The 24,463-nt window shown below is 39.1% G+C and overlaps 1 protein-coding gene across 1 annotated transcript in view; it reads right to left on the reverse strand.

Annotated features, from left to right (window-relative positions):
* Positions 1–6,394: 6,394 nt before the first annotated feature.
* The window catches only part of ACTN2 (actinin alpha 2), a 90,000-nt gene continuing 71,931 nt past the window's right edge, over positions 6,395–24,463 (reverse strand). The window contains exons 18-21 of the mRNA XM_089529858.1: positions 23,659–23,805; positions 11,007–11,072; positions 9,807–9,965; positions 6,395–8,157 (exon numbers count right to left, since the gene is read on the reverse strand). Of these exons, the coding sequence (XP_089385984.1) occupies positions 7,999–8,157; positions 9,807–9,965; positions 11,007–11,072; positions 23,659–23,805 (531 nt within the window). The 3' untranslated portion in view covers positions 6,395–7,998. The remainder of the gene's footprint in view (positions 8,158–9,806; positions 9,966–11,006; positions 11,073–23,658; positions 23,806–24,463) is intronic.

Below are 24,463 nucleotides of genomic sequence, written 5' to 3' on the forward strand. Positions count from 1 at the left end.
AGACAGTTCTGAGAGCACAGAGCTTGCCGGCTGGGTAGGAAGAAGAGGGCGCATGCGCACGGGACTGTCACCGACTGCGCAGGCGCACAGCCCAAGCCTCCCTCCTTGTGGGCGCTGGGGCTTTTGCTTCGCGCGGATGGAGCTCTCTAGATCAGTGAGGCGTCCCTGGTGGGTTTTGGAAGTACTTACCCTACCGGCTGACGTCGTTTCCCTCCGCCTAGATAGAGAGTCCCTCGTTCCCAAATCCCTGGCCCAAAACCCACTCTGAGAGCGCTTTAACTGCCCTGGGCTCAGTGCTAGGGGAGCCTGGGAAGTGTAGATGATTGGTAACCCCTGGTGCCCCTGATGTTGACCTCCTCCTCCTCCTCCTTCCTTACCACACCAGACAGAATCTTTAGTAATGGCTTTTGTACTCCTCGTTAGTCATAATTCCCACATATCACTGGATCTAGTAATAGTTGTGGCATTAAAACAACTAGCAAAATTACAAACTATACCTTTAAATTACAATATCATATGCACAGCCTCAATTATTATTATTATTATTATTATTATTATATTAAAGTTTATTTATATAGTGCCATAAATTTGCACAGCACTTTACATAATGAGTGATCAGAATCCAAATAAATGCCTGCCTACGGCATACGGTCTTTACATAGGCATAGCTTCATGTGGCTGAAGTGAAAGAGAAGTGACCAGTGGGGCTCTGTCCTGGGCCCAGTGCTATTCAACATCTTTATCAATGACCTGGATGAAGAATTGGGAGCATACTTATCAAATTTGCAGATGACACCAAATTAGGAGGAATAGCTATTACTCCAGAGGACAGGATCAAGATTCAAAATGGCCTTAATAGACTAGAAAGCTGGGCCAAAGCTAACAAAATGGAATTCAACACAGAGAAATATAAGGTACTGCACTTAGGGCAGAAAAATGAAATGCACAGATATAGGATTATGGGGGACACCTGGCTGAATGAAACTACATGTGAAAGGGATCTGGGAGTCCAAGTAGACCACAAGTTGAACATGAGTCAACAGTGTGATGCAGCAGCTAAAAAGGCCAATGCAACTTTAGGCTGCATCAATAAAAGTATAGTGTCTTGATCAAGAGAAGTAATAGTGCCACTGTATTCTGCTTTGGTCAGGCCCCACCTGGAATATTGTGTCCAGTTCTGGGCACCACAGTTTAAAAAGGATGTTGAAAAACTGGAGCGTGTCCAAAGGAGGGTGACTAAAATGGTGAAGGGTCTGGAAACTATGTCCTATGAGGGAACGACTCAGGGAGCTGGGGATGTTTAGCCTGGAGAAGAGAAGGTTAAGAGGTGATATGATAGCCCTGTTTAAATATTTGAAGGGGTTTTTAAATATTTGAGGAGGGAACAAGCTTGTTTTCTGCTGCTCAAGAGAACAGGTCCTGGAACAATGGATCCAAGCTGCAGGAAAAGAGATTCCACCTCAACATTAGGAGGAACTTCCTGAGAGTAAGGGCTGTTCGGCAGTGGAACACACTCCTTCCTCGGAGTGTAGTGGAGTCTCCTTCCTTGGAGGTCTTTAAGCAGAGGCTGGATGGCCATCTGTCGGGGATTCTTTAATTGAGAGTTCCTGCATGGCAGAATGGGGTTGGACTGGATGGCCCTTGCGGTCTCTTCCAACTCTACCATTCTATGATTCTAAAAGGTGGTGACTGCTAGTCATTAGTGACTGCCTCTTCCTATGCCACAAGATAAAGTGAAAGGCTCAGAATTACATGAGGAGACCTCATCAGCCTTTAGAAGACTAGGTTAATTCTGGCATATATAGCCAGTGTGGACATCTCCCATTACTCTGCATTGCATGAAGAAGAAAGGTTCCTACAGCTCCTCTGTACTACTGAAATACTATAAAGCAGCCCCTGCTCCCAGGACCCTGGAACTGTTTTTAAGGTAGGAGGTTGTTATTAATTTTTAATGGAGATAATTTTTATGGCTGAGAATGGGAGGGAAAGAGCAAGTTACCTTTTTCATCTGTTATCATGGAAACATCAAAAAACATGAAAACTCTGACTGGCACTGAGTAGTGAGTGCCCTCCATATGTTCACTGTAGCTTACTTCTAAATGGGCGTAGGATAAACTGAAGGCAATCTTTATTGTTTCTGGGAGGACTAAACAACAATGGCTGTCTTAATATTTCTTAGTGCTCAGTCATTTACTACACTTCTGAGAATTCCTGAGAAGGCTCAGTTACATAGGAATCTTGGGCCTGAAACACACAGGCAAAAAGCGGTGGCCTTCAGGTTCTGTTGGGACATAGCATCATGGCATCATGTGGACAACATTGACTTGTTGGACAACTGGAGAGGCCCAAGACCTTCAAGAACTAGGCACCACTGCTACAATCCACCAGTGATATTATCCTAATTATTCTATTTCATTCTGATTCTTTTAAATATTTTGCAGCCTTGTCCTGTGCATATTTGTTAGTAAATCCCATCTTCAGTGGACATCCCTTGTATGTCCATTTTCCCCAAGATTATAGGATTGGTCACAAAGAGCAGCTAATGCAACCAGAATTGTTGTTGGCTGCAACCAGAACTGTATGAGCCAGACCCAAGAAATGTGTTACTAGATGCTTTAAACAAGAATGACAGGGCTTGTGAAAGAACTCAAATTATTTAGTGATGCTCTGAGAAAGATGGCTTCCAAGATAAATTTCAACAGGGACAGCATGATTCTGCAAGGCCAGGATGAAAATCATGCAGTTCTCCAAAACTTGTTGGGTTGGATTGCAACTCCCAGCATTTTAGACCATTTGCTATGCTTGCAAGGGCTACTGGGAGTTGCAGTTCAATTATATTACAAATCCTACATGATAGACACTATGGACACAAGGCCAAAGAGGAGGAGGTTGAACTGGGATTGAGAAAAGCCAGCTTGTAGACATGTGTGTGTACACAGTTGTAAGAAACCTAAGTTGTTTATCTGCATGACTTTATAAGAGGCAAAGGCAAACTCCCTTTGAATAAATATTGGCAAGAAAACCCCATGATAGGTTTCACCATAGGGTCACAACAGGTCGGAGCCACAATTTGAAGACACATGACCACCACAACAATAACAACAACAACATCATTCATGTACTTATGACCCAGAGCAGTCAGTCATGTAATACCCTAACCCAGTGGTTCCCAACCTTCCTAATGTTGCAACCCTTTAATACAGTTCCTCATGTTGTGGTGACCCAAACCCATGAAATTATTTTCATTGCTACTTCATTAACTGTAATTAAATAGGTGTTTTCCAATGCTCTTAGGCGACCCCCAAAGGGGTCCTGACCCACAGGTTGGGAACCACTGCCCTAACCCATGGTTTCTTAAAAGAAATTTTTGTGTTGGAGGGAACATTTTTAATTGTAATTTTCAAACATTAAACAAGCATTTAAATAATTAAATGTCTTGAAACATGTATTTAGTAATAAATGATTAATTTTAAAAATCTTGACATTTAAAATGTAACTAAAAATGGCCAGAGCTGCTAAAGAATTTTTTCCACTCAGCAGAAATCTCTGTGAAAGGCTGCCCCTTGTCTCCCATTGCTGGTTGAAGGAAAATGGACAACTGGACAAAAATCATTGCAGACTGCACCAGTCCCATTCAGAACTATGTATTGCTTATTCTGTATTATAACAGTAATAAAATACTCCTGTTCTAGAGTTAAAAATACAAAACCAGGCCTATTAACTTCCACACATAATTATTTTTGATACTCATTTTTTTACATGTAGAATACATATATTCCCCTGAAACACCCAGATTGATTTCTAGAAAAATAGTAGTTCATCTAATTCTACAGAGACAGAAGATTCTATTGGTTTCTAAAGACAGAATTATCTTTTATAAGGCAAAACCCCTCTCTTAATGTTGAGGTAAGAGTGAGAAGAAGAGGCATCGGGAGAGGGGAGGCAAATTAAGCATCATTTCTTCTTCCAGTATTTTGCTCCTAATCATTTTTCAATCAGGTGTGTCAGAGACTATGGGTCAAATTCGATTAACATATTTGTCATGTTTTCAGATTTGCCCTATCAAATTAAGAAAGCATTTCTTTGCCACCACAAGTGATTTTTCCTCACTTCTCTGTCTTGCATTTAGTGTTCTTTGATTTTTAATTGGATATTGGAAGGTAAGAAAGCCAGCATGATGTAGGCACACTCTCTTAGCCTCAAAGGAAGGCAATAGTAAAAATCCCCTCTGAAGAAATCTTGCCAAGAAAACTCCATGATAGTTTCACCTTAGTTTCTCCATGTCGGAAACGACTTGAAGCCACTACCCACACAAATCACACACTCTCTAAGCCTCAGAAGATGGTAATGGAAATCCCCCTCTGACAAAGCTTGCTCCATCTTATGGTCACCAGGAACCGGTGCTTGGAAGGGACCCATAGGTTGAAAACATAACTTGGAGACACACAACAAGAACAAGCATAATAAAGCACAGAAGGCACAGCACAATAACAAGAACAAAGAAAGCTAGCGGTTTGAGCTTGCAAATCTGGAGACCAGGGCTCGAATCCCAGTTTGGCCATGAAACCCACTGGGAGACCTTGGGCAAGTCACACTATCTCAGCCTCAGAGGAAGGCAATGGCAAACCCTCTCTGAAGAAACTCACTTGGCCATGAAACCCACTTGGAGACCTTGGGCAAATCACACTCTTTCAGCCCCAGAGGAAGGCAGCAGCAAAACCCCTGTGATCAAATTTGCCAAGAAAACCCTGTGATAGGGTCGCCAGAAACAACTTGAAGATACACAACACACCCCACATCCAGGTCACACTCTCTCAGCCTCAGAGAACAGCAATGGCAAACCACCTCTGACGAAACTTGCCAAGAAAACCCTATGATAGGGTTACCTTAGGGTCACCAGAAACAACTTGACAGCACAAAACACATACAACCACCCAAGTCTGGGAGGAGAAGGTGCCTCAGGGGGAAGGACTTCCCACTTGAAGGGGTGGGATTTCTGGCCAGAAGAGAAAGGACTTCCACCTAGAAGGGCCACGTGCCACCCCTCTTTGTTGCGGCTCAGTTTTCCGTGAGAAACTGCCTCTCCTTGCTGTGGTCACCGCATGCGCTCAGTGATGGCTTTGTGTGTCAGAGAGGGCACGTGTGCCACAAGTTCACCAAAATGGCATTAAATCTTTGCTTTTACTTCTTGACTACCCTGCAGTCTTCTTGGGTGAGTAAAAATTTCTTCCACAAATCAAAATCTACTTATCTAGGACCTGTTGGTACCAGCAAGCTTCCAGCTGCTGGATGGGAAATGACATATTGGTTTTCAAATCATAGTGTCTGGTGTGTGTTTTAAAGAAAAGATACAATTTTGAACCAAATTGCCTTCTTGTTAGTATGCCTAAATTTTTATATTTCTAGTTGGGCAATTTGGTTTTGTAAGGTTTTAAAGTATATTTTACACTTGCAAAGCAGGATAAAATTAAATTAATCTTTATGCCCAGATGGGACTTGAATATGAAAGCTCCTGATTCTTTTACTCTCTGGATACTCCTTCACAAAAAATGTGGAGACTGGTGTGACTACACGCAAGTGGTCAAAGCACTATGGACTTTTCAAGTGCTGTTGAGAGGCTTCGTCTCCTATGGCTGCAGGATGTTGCTGTCTCAAAAGGGCACCCACTTAGCCGTTATTCTTGATTAAGGCTGCTGTCACATTGCAGCATGAATGCAGTTTCACACCACTTTAACTGCCATGACTCAGTGCAATGGAATCCTGGGGTTTTAAATTTGTTGTGGCCCCAGAGCTCTCTGACAGAGAAGGCTAAATAACTCACGAAACTACAAATCCCACAGCTCCTGTCAGAATGGGTGCCTCCTTTCCTCCTTTAGCCTTCTGTATACCCAAAAAACTGACCTAAAAGGGCTGCAGTAGGAGGATAAGGAGAAGCAAGTACCAGTTCTGCAAGCTCAGAATAAATAGTAAGTAATATTAATGATAACATTATCTACATTTCTCATGCAAAACATGCAGCCTAGTGGCTTGGCTTGCATAGTATAGTCAAGAACATTCATGTAACAAAGTTGGGAAATGCCATTGCTAAAGATTTTTTGAAGGCAGGTTGAATGAATATTGAGAGCTAGCATGCATAGTGGTCTACATGTTGGACTATGACTCTCTGGAGATCAGGGTTCGATTCCCAGATTGGCTATGAAACCCACTGGGTGACCTTGGACTAGTCATATGCAGTCAGCCTCAGTGGACAGCGATGGCAAACCTCCTATGAACAAATCTTGCCAAGAAAACCCCATGATAGGTTCATCTTAGGGTCACCATAAGTCAGAAATGACCTGAAGGCACACACAACAACAGAAATCAACAACCAACATCTTTATAGTTTGAAAAGCAGACTTTATTTAGTAGGCACATTTGAATTGTACTGGACCATAAAGCTTTTATTAGCATTTGTGAATATTTCAGTTTACTTGCACTGAATGGTGTTTCCTGTGCTTATTAGGTTTCAAGTAAAACAAACAAACAAAAAAGGATTTCTATAGCAGTGGTGGAGAATTGTGGCTGTCCCTGATTTTTTTTTAGATTACAATTCCTATAATCCCTCATTGGCTGACTGGCTGTGGCTGATATGAGTTGTAGGCCAAAAAAAAATGAGGTCAGCAAATATCTACCCTTGTTCTAATGGCTGCTGACATGAACACTGTTAACAATAAACTATCATCCAGTATTTAGAACTATATTTTAAAAAATGAAAGTTTGGTATTAAACTCTTTAACATAGACACACAGAGCTTTCTTAAAATACCCTGTCAATGTTGTGCCCTTTCAGCTGCCATGTCAAAAACCAGGTAGTGCTTTCAAGGTTAAGTTTAAAATTTACCATTGGGTTTTTGTTTTGTTCTTTGCAATAAACTCCTGAAGATCTATGACTTTATGAAAACAAAAAGCCCAACTATGATTCAAATAAATTTCACATTAATAAACCAGTAAAACTGTGCTTAATGGTTTTGAGTTGCCTTGATTCATTTTCTTCTTCCTCTTGTATATTCAGCTCCACCTGTAGAAGCACACCAAAGCCAATATCCATAGATGAAAGCATTACCATGGCATGAAAGCAAAAAGGAAACACCTGGAGGGAGACTCCAGAAGACTTACGTAAAGCATGAAGATATCTTAAAGAAAATATTTCATAAATATTAAAGCTATGTAGGGTGACAATTTCAAAAGGGTTAGGTTTTTCCTTTTTCCTGAGGCTTCCTAAACTGACAGTGAGAGAAAGATTTCCTATATGTTTGGTTTTTCTTAAAAATAACATCAACCAGACACTGCTGAGCCAATGTAGCCTTGTAGCTGTATAAAACTGACAAAGCTAATACAAACAACATAAAACCCCATCAGTGCTGCACATCTTATATGGCACAGTTCAGGGGTGGGGAACATGTGGCCCTTCCAGTGTTGTCCAATTGCAATTCTTCTAAACCTCAGTTCAGCTAAGCCTGTTGCTTCTTAAGCTATCTGATTTGGGATATTAGCACACACACCCCCCCCAGTGTGCCAGGGCCAGGTGCTGTATTTGTGCCCACTGGCAAAAAGTGTTTCTTTCTTTCCTGGAAGCAAATCATTAATGGATTGGCACCAGTCCACCAACCACCACTTTGACTTGCATTGCCCTTCCAACAGTAAGGAGAACTGTAGCCCACATATTCCCCATCTCTGGTACAATTACTTGCTGAATGTACCCGCTAAACTTGATAAATTTATTTCAGTTAACTCACCAAACTTTTCAAGGAACAAACTGTAATGTTTTATGTACGATTTTAAAAAAAACTTTAACTGCCCACAGTGACTATAGTTCAAGGGTGGGCATTGTGTGGCCCTCCAGAAGTTGTATTACTGTTACCATCATTCCTCAACTTTAGTTATACTGGCTAAGGTTGCTGGGACTTGCAATTCAACAGCATTTCAAGGGCCACACAATTCCCAACCCTACCATAGCTGGTTACAGGTCACTTTCACCATACAACGCAGAGGAAAATGAGGTATAATCCAGAGCTCCGGAAACAGCCCCTGGTCCTTTGTAGGCTGGCATTCTCTTGATGCAGTACTGCGCTTGTTCAGGTGGCAGTTCTCGAAGCAACTCTTCAGCAAGAATATAAGGCTGCAAAAGGCATAGATAGAGGATCTTGTATAATTTTTCACAGTCAGAACAAGTTATGAAATACATTTTATGCTGGCACTACTATGGGATTTGGCAAAATCTTGGATATGGCATACATGACAAGGAATCTCATATGCCACAAATCAGCCTCTCTCAACATGATCTATGCATAATACAACACATATGAAGAGCAACAGTTTGGGGAAGGCTATTAAAGAGTATAAAACACTTGAGGGCAAAAAACTGTATGGAATATTATCCTGCAACAAGGCGATTCTGACATAGCTTACTACTGTACCTGAACAGTCAGACTTGCAAATGAAGCTCTTGTTTACCTCCCAATGAGCAAGCAGCAAACAGAGCAAGCTAATCTGCAAAATGCAGAGGTGGAAAAGCTTGCCCTGTGATAATCAAATGCCTCTTATCACCTTAGCAAGCATCACTGTTAAATGTGAAACTGATAGTTTCATCCAATTTGAAACTGAGTTTGGTAGCTTTTCCTACTTGACCAGATTTGTACATTCCCCCCCCCCCATAATTCCCCCCCCCCCCGACACTCCCAGAATACAGATTTTGCTAAACACTCTGAATTCTTTAAGGGGAGAAGGGATGGATAACACATCAAACAGCTGTGTTGTTAGGGGTTTTTCTTCCATTACACCAGTGGTTCCCAACTTGTGGGTCGGGACCCCTTTGGGGGTCGAATGACCCTTTCATGGGAGTCACCTAAGACCATTCGAAAACACCTATTTAATTACAGTCATGAAGTAGCAACAAAAATAATTTCATGGGTTTGGGTCACCACAACATGAGGAACTGTATTAAAGGGTCGCGGCATTAAGAAGGTTGGGAACCACTGCATTACACCCTCTCTAGTATTTAAAGTGTCAAATCTGGAACACAATTTGTGCAGATATGCTCTAAGAATCCCTCAGCTTTAACTGAAACAAAAGTGCAAACTTTTTTAAACAGAATTTTAGTTTAATTGTGCTTTAACTTTTGTATCAACACTACTTTAACAGTGCTGATTTTAAAATGTTGTACACTGCTTTGGATCCTGTGTTGGAAGAAAGATGGGATGTAAATAGAATAGTAAGTGCCCAGTCCACCAAATTATAAAGAGTAGCATGAACACATATGGACCATTCTGCTAAATGGAAAGAAATTGGAGAATGCAGGAATGATAGCAAGATGTCTTCATTCAGTATAGCTCCTAGTCCCTGTATACTTGAATTTCATCAATGATTAAATCTTTCCCATTTGTTGAATTCAATCCTGGACCTATTTCTAGATCCCTTCCCCAAGCTTTTTTTTTAACCTATCCACCCATGATTTTTCAGTGACAACTCTGTAATACAAATTAGTCTTATGATTAGAAAATTTCAGTTCAATAGTACAGGTACACTCTTTATTCCAACTGCAGAATTTGTACTATTTAGGTCAGGTTTAGAGTTGCCTACCTGGTTTAACAAAACTGCCCAGTTGCTATCGTTTATCTAAAACATCTTAACTTTTTGGCTTCTAACCAAGGCTACAATATTTTGCTCAATTTTTCTAGCGCTTGGTTACTTTGCTGCCTTGAAGAAATAGAATTTGTAAACAGAGACAAGGAAGAGGGAAAATCCCATTACAATATACAATATACTAACCTTATCTGAAGCAAGGATCCTGAAAGAAGCAATAACTTGTTCAGCAGTGTCAGTATCTGCCGTTTCTCTGGTCATGAAATCAATAAAAGATTGGAAGGAGACAGTTCCTTGGCCATTGGGGTCAACTAAGGACATGATTCGGGCAAACTCTGCCTCACCCTTGGACACAATTCAGAGACAATCATGAAACTTACAGTAGAAGAAGCACAAGAAAGAATTAGATAAGCAAATGCATAGCTTTACCCTTTAAAGTATGCAGTTTACTGAGTATCAGATTTGCCATTATTCTTGTTGTTGTGTTGTTATTTTTTAGTAAGGAATTATCTGTATTTTACACCCATGGACCACAATATTGAAAACTGGTAAGCATGTGACAGACTGCTAAAATTAAATGCTTAAAAATAGATTGTAGCCATAAGGTGTGGCACAAATGCCAAAGCTAAAATGGGCTTGGGCAAGGAAACTCACTGGGTAACCTTGAGAAAGTTACACTGTCTCAGCCTCAGAGGATGGCAATGGTAAATCCCCTCTGAAGAAATTTGCCAAGGGTAGCCACAAGTTGGAAATGACTTGAAAACACACAACAACAACAACAGCAAAGTAATACACCGTTAAATAAAATTTAATAAACCCTCTAGGTTTTCTCTTAAAGTCATCCAAAATATAAATATAATAAAACCTGCATTTATATCTCCTAATGGATGCACAAAATATTTCAGAACTCATGCATATGGATAAACAGCTGTTTGTAAAAGGCAACAGCAGTGAATAAATCTGCACTCCTATTGACTCCTAAATGCACATTATACATTAAGATTTTGAGTAATTTAATTTTTTCATGCCATTGTGAGCACAGAAAATATAGTCTGGTTTTGGAAACCAAGCAAGGAAGGATCTGGTTAGTAATTAGGTATGAGACCACATGAATACCAGGAATCTCCAGACCAGGCTAGAAAAATCCTGTTTGAAACCCAGAAAGCCATTGCCAGCCTGAAATTAAAGTGCTGGGCTAGGAAGACCAGTTCTCCAACTCAGGATAAAGCAGCTTCCTGTTTTCCTATGACCACTTCAGTTCTTAAACAGCACCCACAGTTTTAAAAGCAACACTGGTGATTCTGCCAGAGCATATGAAGTGTAAAATACTGTTATCTATACATTATAAAAAGCTATAGGAAATTAACAACATTGTAAGATTCATACCAAATCATAGCCCATTGAAATTAAGCACGCTCTGAAATCATCATGGTCCATAAGCCCATTCTTCTTCTGTTAATGGGGGGAAATATGTGGAATGTAGCAAAGGAGGTTTCAGGCATCAGGGGGGAGCCAATACAATTTCCACAAAGATAAGAAAAGTCCATCATCAGATGCACGACACATAAGATGTTCATTCAAGGTCAGTTCCAAGGAGATCCACCAGTTTAAGGGAAGAAGAAGAAGAAGCTTATAATAAAAGACATGTCCCAAGAAATTAAGCCATAATAGGACCAATTACAAAACAGCAAATAAAGAAGAAAAACAAAAATCCTTCACATAGCCTAGTTTGGTGTAACATAATTTAAGTTTTTTTAAAAAAATCTGGCATTTTAATAAAGATGAAGAAATGTAGCGGTATAAAATATTGATTTGTACATGAGATACTGTGAACATGTCCCAAGCTGTCTGAACTTGTTAAGCTGAAAGTACTCATTTATATGGCACAGAGCAATCCATTGCAATTGTTTTTTAATGCAGGGAAGCAGGAAGAGTAGGACTGACCCTTCTGGTTGGTCATGCCACTGTGGTACAACAAACCTCATGGTGCCAGAAATGGCACATTTTCTGAGTTAACACAAGGTTGCTAACAAGATCAGTCAAGCTTTTACTGCTCAAGCTCTTGTGCAGAGGTTGCACAAGTGATTGCACAACTGCTTCCCAAACCAGTTGCACAATGGCTGTGTGCAGATGTATAACCCAGTACAACTTCACAAGCAGGGATTTTCATTTCAACAGCATCAAGCTGAGTGTAGTATAGTAGGCCCATGGTATCTCTTGGGATTTGGTTCCAGGACCCCTGTGGATACCAAAATCCACAGATACTCAGGTCCCATTAAATACAATGCCAGAGTAAAATGGCACCCTTTATATAAAATGGCAAAACAAGGTTTGCTTTTTGGAATTTATATATTTTAAAAATAATTTCAAGTTTTGAACCCATGCATAAAAAATCCATGCATATGGAGGGCTTACTATGCATTTTATTTTGTTTTTGTAAAGCACCCTGAAGCCTTGCTGAAGGTGGCATATAATTGTTCTAAATAATAAATTAAAAACATCAACTAACAGCTCAGATCCAACTTAAAAAGGAAAGGCTGCCAGCAAGGCTAATTTTATTAACTATGTGTGCTTTGATAAAACAAAGGTTGGGAGGATTTCATCATATAAACCATTTTTACAGGCACAGGTGAAGGTATCTATCATGGTTGAAAGGCACAGAAAAGAACACTATTTGTGGATAACAAAAGAACAAACCAGTAATCCCTAAATGCCCATCAGAATCCAAGTATTCTGAATCACATCAAACCACAAGCTGCATGTATTTTGTAAGTCTGCAACTGCTGAGTTGTAGTTATCAAATTATTTGAAAGCAGTAATGCAATTCAACAGCTTCCCTGTGTCTCTAGGTAATTTCTTTCCTACCTTTCCTAAACTTCAAGACAAGCTTTATCTTTACTGCAATCCAGTTTGTCACATTCATCCTTAACATCATGGGATGGGGATGGTCCTTGAACTTTTAGTTAAATTAATGGCCAAATGGGAAACAGAAAGACAAATATGGGAGAGGGGAATTGTGTCCTGTGGCTTTCAGTTGCCAACATAATAACCCACTCAAATAGTGCAGGCATTGAAGTTGTGATGCACGTCGTGTCAGAAATAATATATTTGATAGGTGCTCATGACCTCCAAACCACATCCCAAGACACAACTACAAACTGATGATACTTCATTACTCTGAAGCTTCTTTTGAGGGGGGAGATTATATTTTGCAGATACAAATAACTGAATGACCATGACCATATTAACAACATTGCCTTTAAGGAAGATGTATGGATTTCCCACAACTAATTACTAACATAAGCACATGTACTGTCAGAATAAATAATGATGAGGAAAAGGTTTCTGCTGCTCTGCTCCTTCTCTCTCTTTCACACATCTATTGCCAAGCACTCTCATGTGGAATGATCCCTGGAAAATCAAATCAAAAACATTAATAATTGCCTCTGCTGGATTTAAGCATTTAAATCTTTTTTTAAAATCAGGCTGAGTCTCAATTCAATGTATTTATACTGACTGTTCATCAGTGTATTAAATGCTGTTTTCTTTTATTTTTCTGCATCATCTGTTCAAAAGCACTCTTAGAATCATTAGATTTGATTAATTTGTTTTCAAGCTGTTTCTAAACAAGAAGGGAAACATACCTAGGGGCTTTTTTGGTATGATATACATACAGCAAGAATGCTACAGAAGTATGTGTCAGAAACTCAAGCATATTTTAAATGGAAATGGTATCAGCAAGCCATCTGAAATTGAGTAAGTGCTGCAAGAGAATTATTAAGAAGATGGCGGAAGGTTTTTAACTGTTCAGGGTGCTGGCAAGGGATGTAAGATTGTGGTATATATATAAGAATGTTCACAAGAAAGATATTTCAACTAACTGGAGAATTTGACATTAGAAACAATATTTGTACTAATAGAATGCCTGATAGTTGCCCCGAGATTGGAGGTAGAGGTATGAGACATGGAAAGTTAGCAAGCCTTTTCAATCATTTATCTCTTTAAAATACAGTTGGCACTTGGTACCTGCAAGGGATCTGTTCCGGACCCCACCCCCCACAGATATCAAAATCCGCAGATTGTCAAGTTCCCTTGTTCCCAATGGCAGTATGTGCATGAGGCTGCACTGCCATTAGAGACAAAGGGATGGGGAGGTGGGCTGGGGGGGGGGGCAATACAGGATCCCAGCAGGCTGACAGGAGGGCAGTGGCAATCCGCTTCCGGGCCCAACACAAGGTGGTTATTACCTATAAAGCCCTAAATGGCTTGGGCTCAGGGTACTTGGAGGACCGTCTCTCTTCATATAATCCGCCCTGCGCTCTCAGATCGGCCGGGAAGCAACTCTTGAGAGTTCCAGACTCAAAATATGCCATAACAATGCAGAGGGCCTTCTCTATCTCGGCCCCAAAACTCTGGAACTCGCTTCCCGGTGAGCTCCGCTAGGCCACCTCTCTTGACCAGTTCAAGAAGGAGTTAAAAACTTACCTGTTTCAACAGGCTTTTCCCCAGCCTTCCCCAATGTAGCCCTCCCCTCTCTTACTGTATGTGTTGAAGTATCTCGAGCTAGCTAGATTTTGTAATTTGTAATTTGTAATTGCTATTGCAATTTTTAATGTAATGTATTTGTTGTTTTTATTGTGTTTTATATTGTATTGCTATGCTGTATTGGCACGTGTATGTAACCCGCCTTGATCACAGGAAAGGCGGGCTAGAAATAAATATTTTATTTATTATTATTATTAACCACAGGGGGAAAGGTGCAACCTCTCTGGACCCCCATTCCCCACAAATATGGCCAACACTTGCCTACTGTTCCTCACTCTCCAGGGGATGAGACCTCCTGGGTCTCCCTCCCAGCAGAGGGTTCCTTGAAATGGAAGAAGGAAGGATGGCAGCCCTGTCCGCCACCTTCACTCCCTGTTTCAAACATTCAAATGAGTATCAGAAAGCAAGGAGGCCAGCCTTGGTGGAAGAGATTGCCCTTGCCAGGAGCCCTCTGCTGGGAAGAGGACCCAGGAGGTCACAGCCGCCAGAGGGAGAGGAGTAGCAGGCAAGTGGCTTCCAGGGTGCACTGTCACTCGGAGGAGAACAGAGAGGTTGCAGCTTTCCCCCCTGCACTTGCCACTGCCCTCAGCATGAAAAACATTGGCTGGAATTCACTATTGCAGTTATGAGTAACATAGAGTTACATACTGTAACTGATTTATATTCATGATCCTACATATTCAGTAGTGTAGGGAATATGTAGATACTGTAAAAGTCCCCCACTCCTGATTTACAGGGCAGCAGCTACTGTGAGTGACAGGGATCTGTTCTTCTGCCAATGGGGAGGCAGCAGATTGACATTTCCATGCCCACTCCCCAAGAAAGATCACTGGCACAACTGGGAAGTGTTATTGGGGCCTAACTTCTGACTGTCACATTGAAGATCACTTGGAGGAGGGGGGTTTACCCCATGTTATATTTAAAAGGTAAAAATGTCCCCTTTGACAAGTTTGCCTAGTCGTGTCTGACTGTAGGATGTGGTGCTCATCTCCATTACTAAGTCGATGGAACCAGCATTGTCTGTGGAGCCAGCCAGGAGTAAAGGCAAGCAAGAATTGGCAAAGAGTGGAAGAACTTATCTTCCTGCAGGCTCTATGTGTTTTTGGCATTGAGTGGACCCTTGTGAGAAGGCCCTGGCGCCATCCAACATTTTGATTGGAAGGGCTGAACATAAGGATTGGCTCAGTGGTAGGAACAGAGTTTAGCCTATGTGAGACCATTTAGTAATTTGAAAATTCACTGGGGGAAAAAGGAAAAGAAAAAAAATAGAAAAAGAATCATCTCTTCAGGAACAGGTAAAGTATAAAATATAGGGAAAAGTGCACTAAAAAGGGAGCCTCGTTGACCGGTCCAAATCTTTGGATGCGAGTGGGAGAAAGGACCCCCTCCCTGTGTTAGCTGAGCCAGTAGCAAAGGTTCTGCCCAGAGAAGCCTTCTTGCCAAAACTCAGGAACCGGGCCCCTAGGGAACATAAGCAAGGAACTGGGAACTGAAAGGAGGTAGATTGTGGTGTAAGTATTGATTGCCAAAGTGTGGGATCAGTGTGGAAGTATAAGGCACTTGCTCAGTTGTGCTGGGGTAGTTAATCTACTGATCACCAAGTGCCAATAAATTGTTTTACCTTTTGTGTGGTGGCAAACCTTTCCCTTCTGTGGTATTTTGTTTTAAATAGCTAGAAGTTAGGTGCTGGTGGAGAGTTGGAGGAGAGCATTGGTCTATTGTGAGTATAAATTATGGTTGTGATATTTTGTTTCATTCTGTCTGGTTGTGGTGGTGGCTTCAGTAAAGACTGTTGAGCTCCAGTAAAGAGTAAAACGTGGGTATTTAACGTGTGGAATTTGTCTGTATGTAGTGTCTGAGATTTGTGGGTTTTGCAATCTGTCCAGTGTGTACTATAGTGTTTGCGCCTGTTGAAATTGTGCTTGTGGTCTTTTGTTGTTTTGTGTCTAAGAATGGCTGAGGAAGGTAAAACTCCTTTGGATTACATGGTTGGTCATTTTGATGAATGTTTTAGGAAAGGCATGGGGAAACATTTGAAAAAGGAGCGGTTAATCTTTTTGTGTAAAGATGTTTGGAGTCAGATTTTGCGAAATTGGCCGAGAGAGGGTGGTATAGATATTGACATTGTCTTGCAGTTGTATTCTAAAACATTGGAGCCAGAAAGAGGGTTACTCAATGATTATTTGTATATTTTCTATTGGTATAAGACTGTTTTAAAAGGCCCACCTGGGTTGAATAGTTGCAGAGAATTGGTGTTTAAAAAGGATGAGAGATTAACTAGTATTAAAGAAGCTGTGTTCAAGATTCAGATTGATTTGGCCCAAATTGTGGAAGAGATAGAAAAGATAGAGATAGACTCTGCAGAGAGAGGTGCAAATCAGGGAAGAAGGCCCCCACATGACAAGAAAAGAGGATTTTGAATTAGCTTTGTGTGTTAGACAGTGGCCAGGAGCAACCCAGAGATAGAAACTTGTTGTTTGGGGAAATTGAAATTGTTTAAATTATAAAAATTGGAAATTGCCTTTGTGTATATTGTAGATAAATTTTGGAAAATTGGTGTTTTAACTTGAGGTTTTTATGATTTTAAATGATCAGTGTCTTTGGGAAAGTTCTGCCCTAAATTTGAATGCATATCTAAATTGAATATTAAGCCTGTGCCTTCCCAGAGACATTGCAAATTCTTTTGTCAGTAAAAGTTTTAAGAAGATGGGCAGAAATAAGTGCTTTATAGTGGTGGTGTTGTTATGGCATAGTAATAATAAAATAGTGAGTTTTAAGCTTAGCCAGTAAGCTTCAGCTGTGGCCTGATTTTGTGAACTGGACTGTGGTTGGAAGTTGATCTAAGAGTGGAGAAAATTGTGAGAAAGATAAAAGAAAGTGTTTGAAGGTATGAGGATGTGAAAATGATGGTGTGTGAAAGGAGAAAGCTTATGGAGCGAGTTAGCAAGCAAAATGGTTGGAAAAGGTTTACAGAGGAAAGTATAAACAAGGTTTGAATTGAAATTGAAGGCTCAAGAATGTTGCAGAAGGTTTGAGTATGTTTAAGTGGCTGAGAAAGATTTAGAAATGGGTTTGGTGCAGATGGACAAGTGGTTTGAGTTCTGGCTGGAGTTAGAGAGAGAAAGGGGGGTTAGGGAAAGCCCACGGTTTGCATTTTAAAACTTTTCCTTTGGCTAAAGCTAAAGCAATAGTAGAAGCTATGTTGGAAAGAAAACCTGGAATGGAGTTTCGTGTTGCCAATCTGGTGACTTTCACACCAACATGGGTACTTTTCAGAGCTTTTGGTGTGATTTTGGTAATTGGTTTTAATAGTAATTTTGAAAGTTAAGTATTTGATGAGTTTTGGCCAAACGTTTGGGGAATTATCTTCGAGAGGTGAGAGGTTTGTGTTGGCTGTGGCTAAAGGAGATGGAGCAGCACAGCGTTGTAAGTTGTTGTAAGTTCAAAGCTTGTTTTTAAATTTTTTTTTTCTCTTCCCCTCTGGCTGAGATTTTTGTAGACTATTTTTAAAGGCAAAGGATTTTTTTTTAAGTTCATAGAATAGAGGTTGTGCTTTAGACTTAGATGAACAAATAGTAAATGTCTTCTTAAGGGTGATCTATGAAGATGCTTGTTAAAAGAGATTGCATTAAGATGGTTTGTTTTTCTTTGAGTGGGAAGTGTGTGTGTGTTTGTAGAGAGAGTTCATATCACATCAACAATAGCCAGACTGGATTCTATCTGACCAGAGAATGCAAGCTTGTTTTTGATATTTTTAAATTTACAGGCAAGCAGCTTTTTGCTCAATATTTTGTTTTTATTTTCTGGCCTCAAGATGCTCTCATGGGTTTTTAAAATGAAGTTTAAGTTGTGCCTTTGGAAATTTATATATGTTTTTTTAAATGCAATTGTTTTTCATTGTGCTTTTTGGATTTTAAATTATTGACCTGCAATCTTCTGATTGGCAATCCAGCTAAATTATTTTTCCAATTAAAGTTGATAAGATTAGTGTGTTAGGCCTGAATTCTTTTGAAGCCTGGGGAAAAGTTAGGATGTTTTGGTTTTGTAAGGCTACAGCTGTGCTAGGCTGAAACAGTTGTTGCAATCATGAGCATTTGAATGCCTGAGATCATACAAAGTTTATTTTTTATTTTTTTGAGTTTTAAGTTGTGATCCATGAGTTTCCTGGCCTATTCCCTGGCCTATTGAATTTTCGCTTTTTCTGAATATTGTGTGCTTGTTTTGTACTTATTTCAAATGCTAATTTTTGAGGCCATAGCTTTTGTATTTTTGAGCTCAAAGATGCCTGCAAAGTCTTGCCAATGTCATGTTAAATTGGCTTGTTTTAAATCATTTTTTGTTCCTGGTTTTAATTTTTAATTTTGCTCTTGAATATTTTGATTTGTTTTGATTCTTGCTTATTGACTGCAATAATTGTTTTTTTTTTTGTTTTAAATGCCTGGCCTAAAGTTTTTGAAATGATTTTTTGTTATAACAGATGCTGAGAACTATTTTTATATTTTTAAGTTTTGAGAATGGCCCATCCAAGAGGTTTTTGTATATTGTTTTAGCTTGAATTTTTATTTTTATTTTTTATAATATCTAAATGTATTTTTGAAAGCACCCAAAGTTTCTTTTTGTGATTTTGGAACCCAGAGATCCAGAATATAATTGTTATATTCTGGTTAATTAGTGATTGTCAATTTGATTTACACTCATTGAAATTTATAATTTTTGTTATTTTGAAAAAATAACATGGCGAGCCAGTTGATCCTATGTTGAATTATTATGTGGTTCTGGAATGGAATAAGGAATGATATGAAAGTATTAAAGAGATTGGTATTCTACTATATTGTAGCAAGAGAAAATTTGGAAACATTTTACAAATTCAAATTCTGGTTTCCACTGCCAGACGTAATCAAAATTAATCAAGTTAAATTCAAGCCAGCATGTGTGAAATTGTATCCTAATTCCAAGCTAGAATATATCATTTTGGCCTGAGAGGAGTGACTAAAAAAAGAGCATGAACTGATTTTTTTTTTTTTTTTTTTTGAGTCTTGAGTAAAAAGCAAAGAAGTCACTCTATCATAGTTTTGTTTTTCCTGTTCCCTGTTCTGTTGTCAAACTGTTGTGGATTCAAATGAGATAAAGCTGTGAGTACATTGGGTCAGAGTTAAAGTTTCATATTCAGTATGTACATGTAAATGCAGTCTGTAAAATTAAGGTTACATATGTATTTTAAAAAAAAGGATTCAAAAGGTCCAAAGATGCAGGCATAGATAAAAACCTAAAGCATAAAGGGCTCAGGGTGACCCAAGAATGATCCAGGGGATCTGTTGTTAGTTAGAGTTAGCAGTGAGACATAAATTCTAGAAGAGAAATATCTTAGCAAAGCCTATAAGAGGGGAGTTAATGAAATGTGGCTAAAGTATACCTTTAATGTATTCATAACATTCTAATAACTTGTCAATTAGTATTTTTCAGTTTTTTGCTTTTCCTTTGCCTGGGAAAAGGGGGGGCACAGACAAGAGGAACGAAGTTTAAGCCCCACTTACAACCGGAAGCTGAGTGGGCTCTACTTCGCCATCAATCAAGAAAAGCTAGGCTGCACCTTTCCAGGACTTCAGGTGCTCTACGCCAGCTCCTCTGAAAGAAAGATTTCAAATGCTCTCTATCACCCCTTTTCTCTTTTATGATTTCCTATATGTCTGTTATAAGTGATTACACAAAAATAATAAAAAGAATACACATACAGGTGCATGTCCCATTTTCACACCCCGGAAGCTGAAATGGGCACCACCTTGGACTTCAATCAAGTTTGAGCTGAAGCTCCATCAAAAATTTTTTTTCAGAGACATTGCCTCTTTTTCTTGTCTATATTCCTTGTTTGTGTTCTCTATTCATGTTTCTGTTTGTTGTCTGAGGTTTTTATAAGTAATTAATGCTAAAAGTGATAAAGTTCAATCATACATATTCTCAAATCAAATCACATCCCAAAACATAAGCCTACATATACATGCACATATGTTCCTGACATAAGCAATAACATATGATTTTCACAATAAAGTTAATAAAGCAACCCTATTGAAAAGAAGAAATAAGCTCATCAAGCTCCATGATCAAAGACATAATTGTGTTTGTCGTCAGGATTCCTATTGTTAACTGTGGAATTGGCATAAAATTCAAGTCAAGCATGGTAAGTTTTTTCTCAGGACGCTCTTTGAAAGGAGGGAGACTTTTATACATCTGGAGATAGTCTTAAAGTGTGAAGGCCAGATCTATTCTGATTAAATGGCATTACACAACAAAAGCTATTCCATAGTGATCTCCCTGAGGAAACGTGAGATGGAAGATGCCCCTGGAGTGGAGGAACATCTGAAACATGGTGGCACCCTGGGCATTCCTATTCTGTTATGAGAGTAGTCCAGAGAAGCATAGTAACAGTTGCTTGGCAAGAGTCTGTAATCAGGCTAAAAATTATAGTTTCTCAATGAGATGTGATTCTGACAGCAGATACAATATTCTTTATAGTGGAGTTTTCCTATTGAATCATGAAACAAATACACAATACATCACTATTAGAAGATTAGCTTGGTGTCAAGAGTAAACTCCAGAGAATCAGATCCAACAAAAGTGTCAAAGGGTTAAAAGCAATGAGAATATGTGTGTTTAACTAATGCTATACACTGTCTTTCTGAAATTGGACCGACTGGAAGATGTTATTGCCTGGTGATGGTAAGAATATTAATATTTTGGTAACTGCTAGACAGGTTTGTTTTGTTCTGAGTTTAGAGTTAATAGTTGATAGTATCATGCAATATGAATATTGATGAAACATCAAAAGGGGGGAATGTGGTGGAAATATTCCTTGTTGAAATAAAAAAACTATAGAAAGATGGAGTCACCTTTGTCAGCCAGAGAGATGGTTTTTGAAATAAAGGCTTGGAGTTTAGAGAAACTAGAGCAAAGGAATAAGGAGTGCATCTTGACCTGAATGGAAGCTGGCACCAGTAAAAAGACATAACATAAACTACTGAGATAAGGACACATAGTTGACATTCAGAAGCAAGGTTAGGAGGAAAGCCACTGAATTCCTACAGGAGGGGGTAAGGAGTGATGATGCAGTTTTAATGTATGCATGTATTTCTGTTCTGATTGTAAGAATTCTGTATGTTTAAATTGTAATTAGCCAATCAGGTGTATAGAAGAAGCTTCTTTGTCTTGAATAATATAAAAAGAGCCATTTTGTCTTGTTCGGGGTCTCAGCTTTTGGAACTTGAATTCCACTGAGTTCATTGTTTTCCTTTGTCGACAATTGGAAATAAACTTATGGATTTTCAATTACTAGGTCCTCTTGCCAATCCTTGCTCTGTCAGTCCTAGAAATTTAAGTTTCCTGAAATTTCTGTTACAGTCAAAGACAACTTTGGGATCATATGGCCAGCATGGAATGCTTACTTTCCCACAGAAGTGGTACTTACAGTATTTATCTACTTGCACTTTTACATGCTTTCAAACTGCTAGGTTGGAAGAAACATATTTGGAGACTCCATATTTTTATATTTTCATATCTGGGGCCAGGCATAAGAGGTCATGACCTTTGGAACACCAGATGAATTTCCCATGGGAAAGAGATGGAGACCCCAAGACATATGGAATGATCCAGATAATACTGAGACAAAAGTTAAATGGGTGTGCTCCTCCAGTCATCTAGCACCAAGAAACAAATGTCTCATTGCACTGAAGGCAGTAAGTCAGTTGTTCCTACCTATCTGCTGCCATAATTCCAGCCAGTTTCCCTATCCATCCACCCTGAGGTTATCCTAATCCAATTGCTATTTTTGTAACTCAGAGTTTAAAGTCACAGTCAGTCTGGAATTCCATTGTTGATTCCTGGGGAGACCATCAGATGTTTTGTTATATTGCAAGATAGCACCTAGCACACCCTGAGGTTAGGATCTCAGGTATAAATATTAGTCCCAAAAGTTAGCCTCCTTACACATAGTTGGTCTCTCCAGGACAAGTAATTATCACCCCTTTGCACCCCTGAACATCTGCTATCCGCTTTTCATACTTTGGTGAGTTCTGAATGCCGTGTCTGTCTGAATTGCTATTGTGTGTTTGGTTGCACTATTTCATATTTCTAAATAATACTTTCTTTATTGATCCAAACTTGGAGTTCTCCTCAGTAAATACTGGTATACACAGATGGAAATTATTCTCAAGCTACTCAGCTTCTCATAAGCTTCCTTGAGCTAAGCAAATTCTCCAACCTTTTAATGTGAAGCTGACACCATTGGTAGGGACACCCCCCCCCCAGTCCCACCTTTCTTTGGGTAACAGGTGGAAATGTCAGATTGCTGTGGCCTGATCAACAGAAGAACGCAAACCTTTTAACATGCAGTGACTGCTGCCCAGTAAGACAAAATGTTGGGGGGGGGGGGATCTCAGCCACTATTTTTAAGGAGATTTACGCAATCCCCCTTGCGGATGCAAGAACATGTGAAAGGCCCTCTGGTCTACTGCATTGCCTGATTAGCTGAAGATTCCCTCCTTGTGCAAAAGAGCTCTACAAACTGCTTGGAAATAATGTGTTACAAGCAACATTGTTACTTGCAATATGTTACTGTTCTTAGTAACAAAGGGGGGACAAAGTTCTATTACAAAAGTATGAATGGGCATGAAGTTACATACTTTGGTATAAAAAGTAATGATTTCTGGCAACTTCTGAAAGTTTTCAGGACATTTTAAGATATATTTTATAGGAACATCCAATTTTTTCTGCTACAGCATTCTTGTATCAATTCCAGAGTTTTCTGTTATTCTCTTATCAATCCCAAGGCTTTTTAAAGTAACCAAAAATAATATCTACATGGAATTAACAACACTATTAATTATTTAAACTGTATCATGAGTAACTACTGTTTCAAACATTCAAATGAGTATCAGGGACAAATTAGTTTTAAAAAGTAGTATTCCAAGCCCTGCCTCAATGGCACATGGAAAATGCCTTTCACTCAATCACTAAATGCACATATTAGTGGAAGTACAAGACTGAGCAGAGCAATGATGGAGCTCCATACTACATTCTTCGGACATGTAATGGGGTTTGAATGAACCTCTTTTGTTAAAGGAATGTGTATGACTGAGATTCAAAAGGAGAAAGAATTTGAATGCTGCAAGAAAGAGACAGAAATAATGTCAAGAAAAGGTGAAAGTGACTTCTGGAATGTTTTGCTTTCAAAGAAAAACAGAAATGGAGAAATAGTAAGAAAATGGGGTTGATCAGGAATGAGACATTTCAAATATATTAGCTAGAGAAGTGGGTGTGACTAGCTCTTGGAAATACATAACAAAAATAAATGAAACTTTACTGTCTATTCCTGTCTGTTAAAAATAAACTTGTCTATAAAAGTCTGTCTGGGTTTAAATGTGTAAAACAGTAGAAGAATGTACAAATGCTTTTTATAGCATAGAAAGTCTGGTTTAAAACAAAACAAAACAGTATACTGTACCCTGTCAAAGTGATTAAATGATGCTCTGAATTCATTCATTTGTTGCTGGGTGATTCCTTTGGCGTCTCTTGTAAGGATCTGATTCTCGACTTCATTGATTGTTCGGGCAACTGTGGTCAGTAACAGCTCCCATCCAACCCGGATATGCTGTCACACAGAAAACAGAAATGCTTTAAATATAAGATTAATAGAGAACCAAAGACTGAAAGATGTGCTGAGATTATTGTCCAGTATACCTGTCAGGATATATACAGTATACGCTAAGTGAATTATTGCAGAAGACAGCAAAGTAAAATAACTCAGATGAAATATACCTATTTATATCAATATGTTCTGGGTGTCCTCGTTGCTCATTTTGGTGCAAGCAAGAACTGCATTTTGGACAAGGTTTAGAGAATCATATTTATGAGCACCTGGTATTGCTCATAAATATTGCCAAAAACAATACTGTAACAAATTATGTATGTATGCATGTATGTATGTATGTTATATCATGTGTATTGTATGCAACCATATAATGAACTGTATGTATACTGTATTTTTAATTTAATAAATAAAGTTTAAAAAAAAATAAATATTGCCAAAAACCTATAGCCAGGACAGTTCACAATTTCAACTTATTTCAGGATGAAGACTAAGCTGAAAGTAGATACAGGAGGGCTGTAATAGGCAACTATAGGATAGCAGGTTTGGCTGGGTGGATTTTTTTTTTTTAAAAAATGCAGGAGATAAATTCTTAGATTATGCAATGTACTGTATAGGTCTAGAAATTTTAATCAAAAAATTGACCTGAAAAACTGGAGTC

Source organism: Sceloporus occidentalis, unplaced genomic scaffold (assembly GCF_023333645.1).
Source record: "Sceloporus occidentalis isolate IW3139 unplaced genomic scaffold, rSceOcc1.0.p SCAF_6, whole genome shotgun sequence".
NCBI lineage: Eukaryota > Metazoa > Chordata > Lepidosauria > Squamata > Phrynosomatidae > Sceloporus > Sceloporus occidentalis.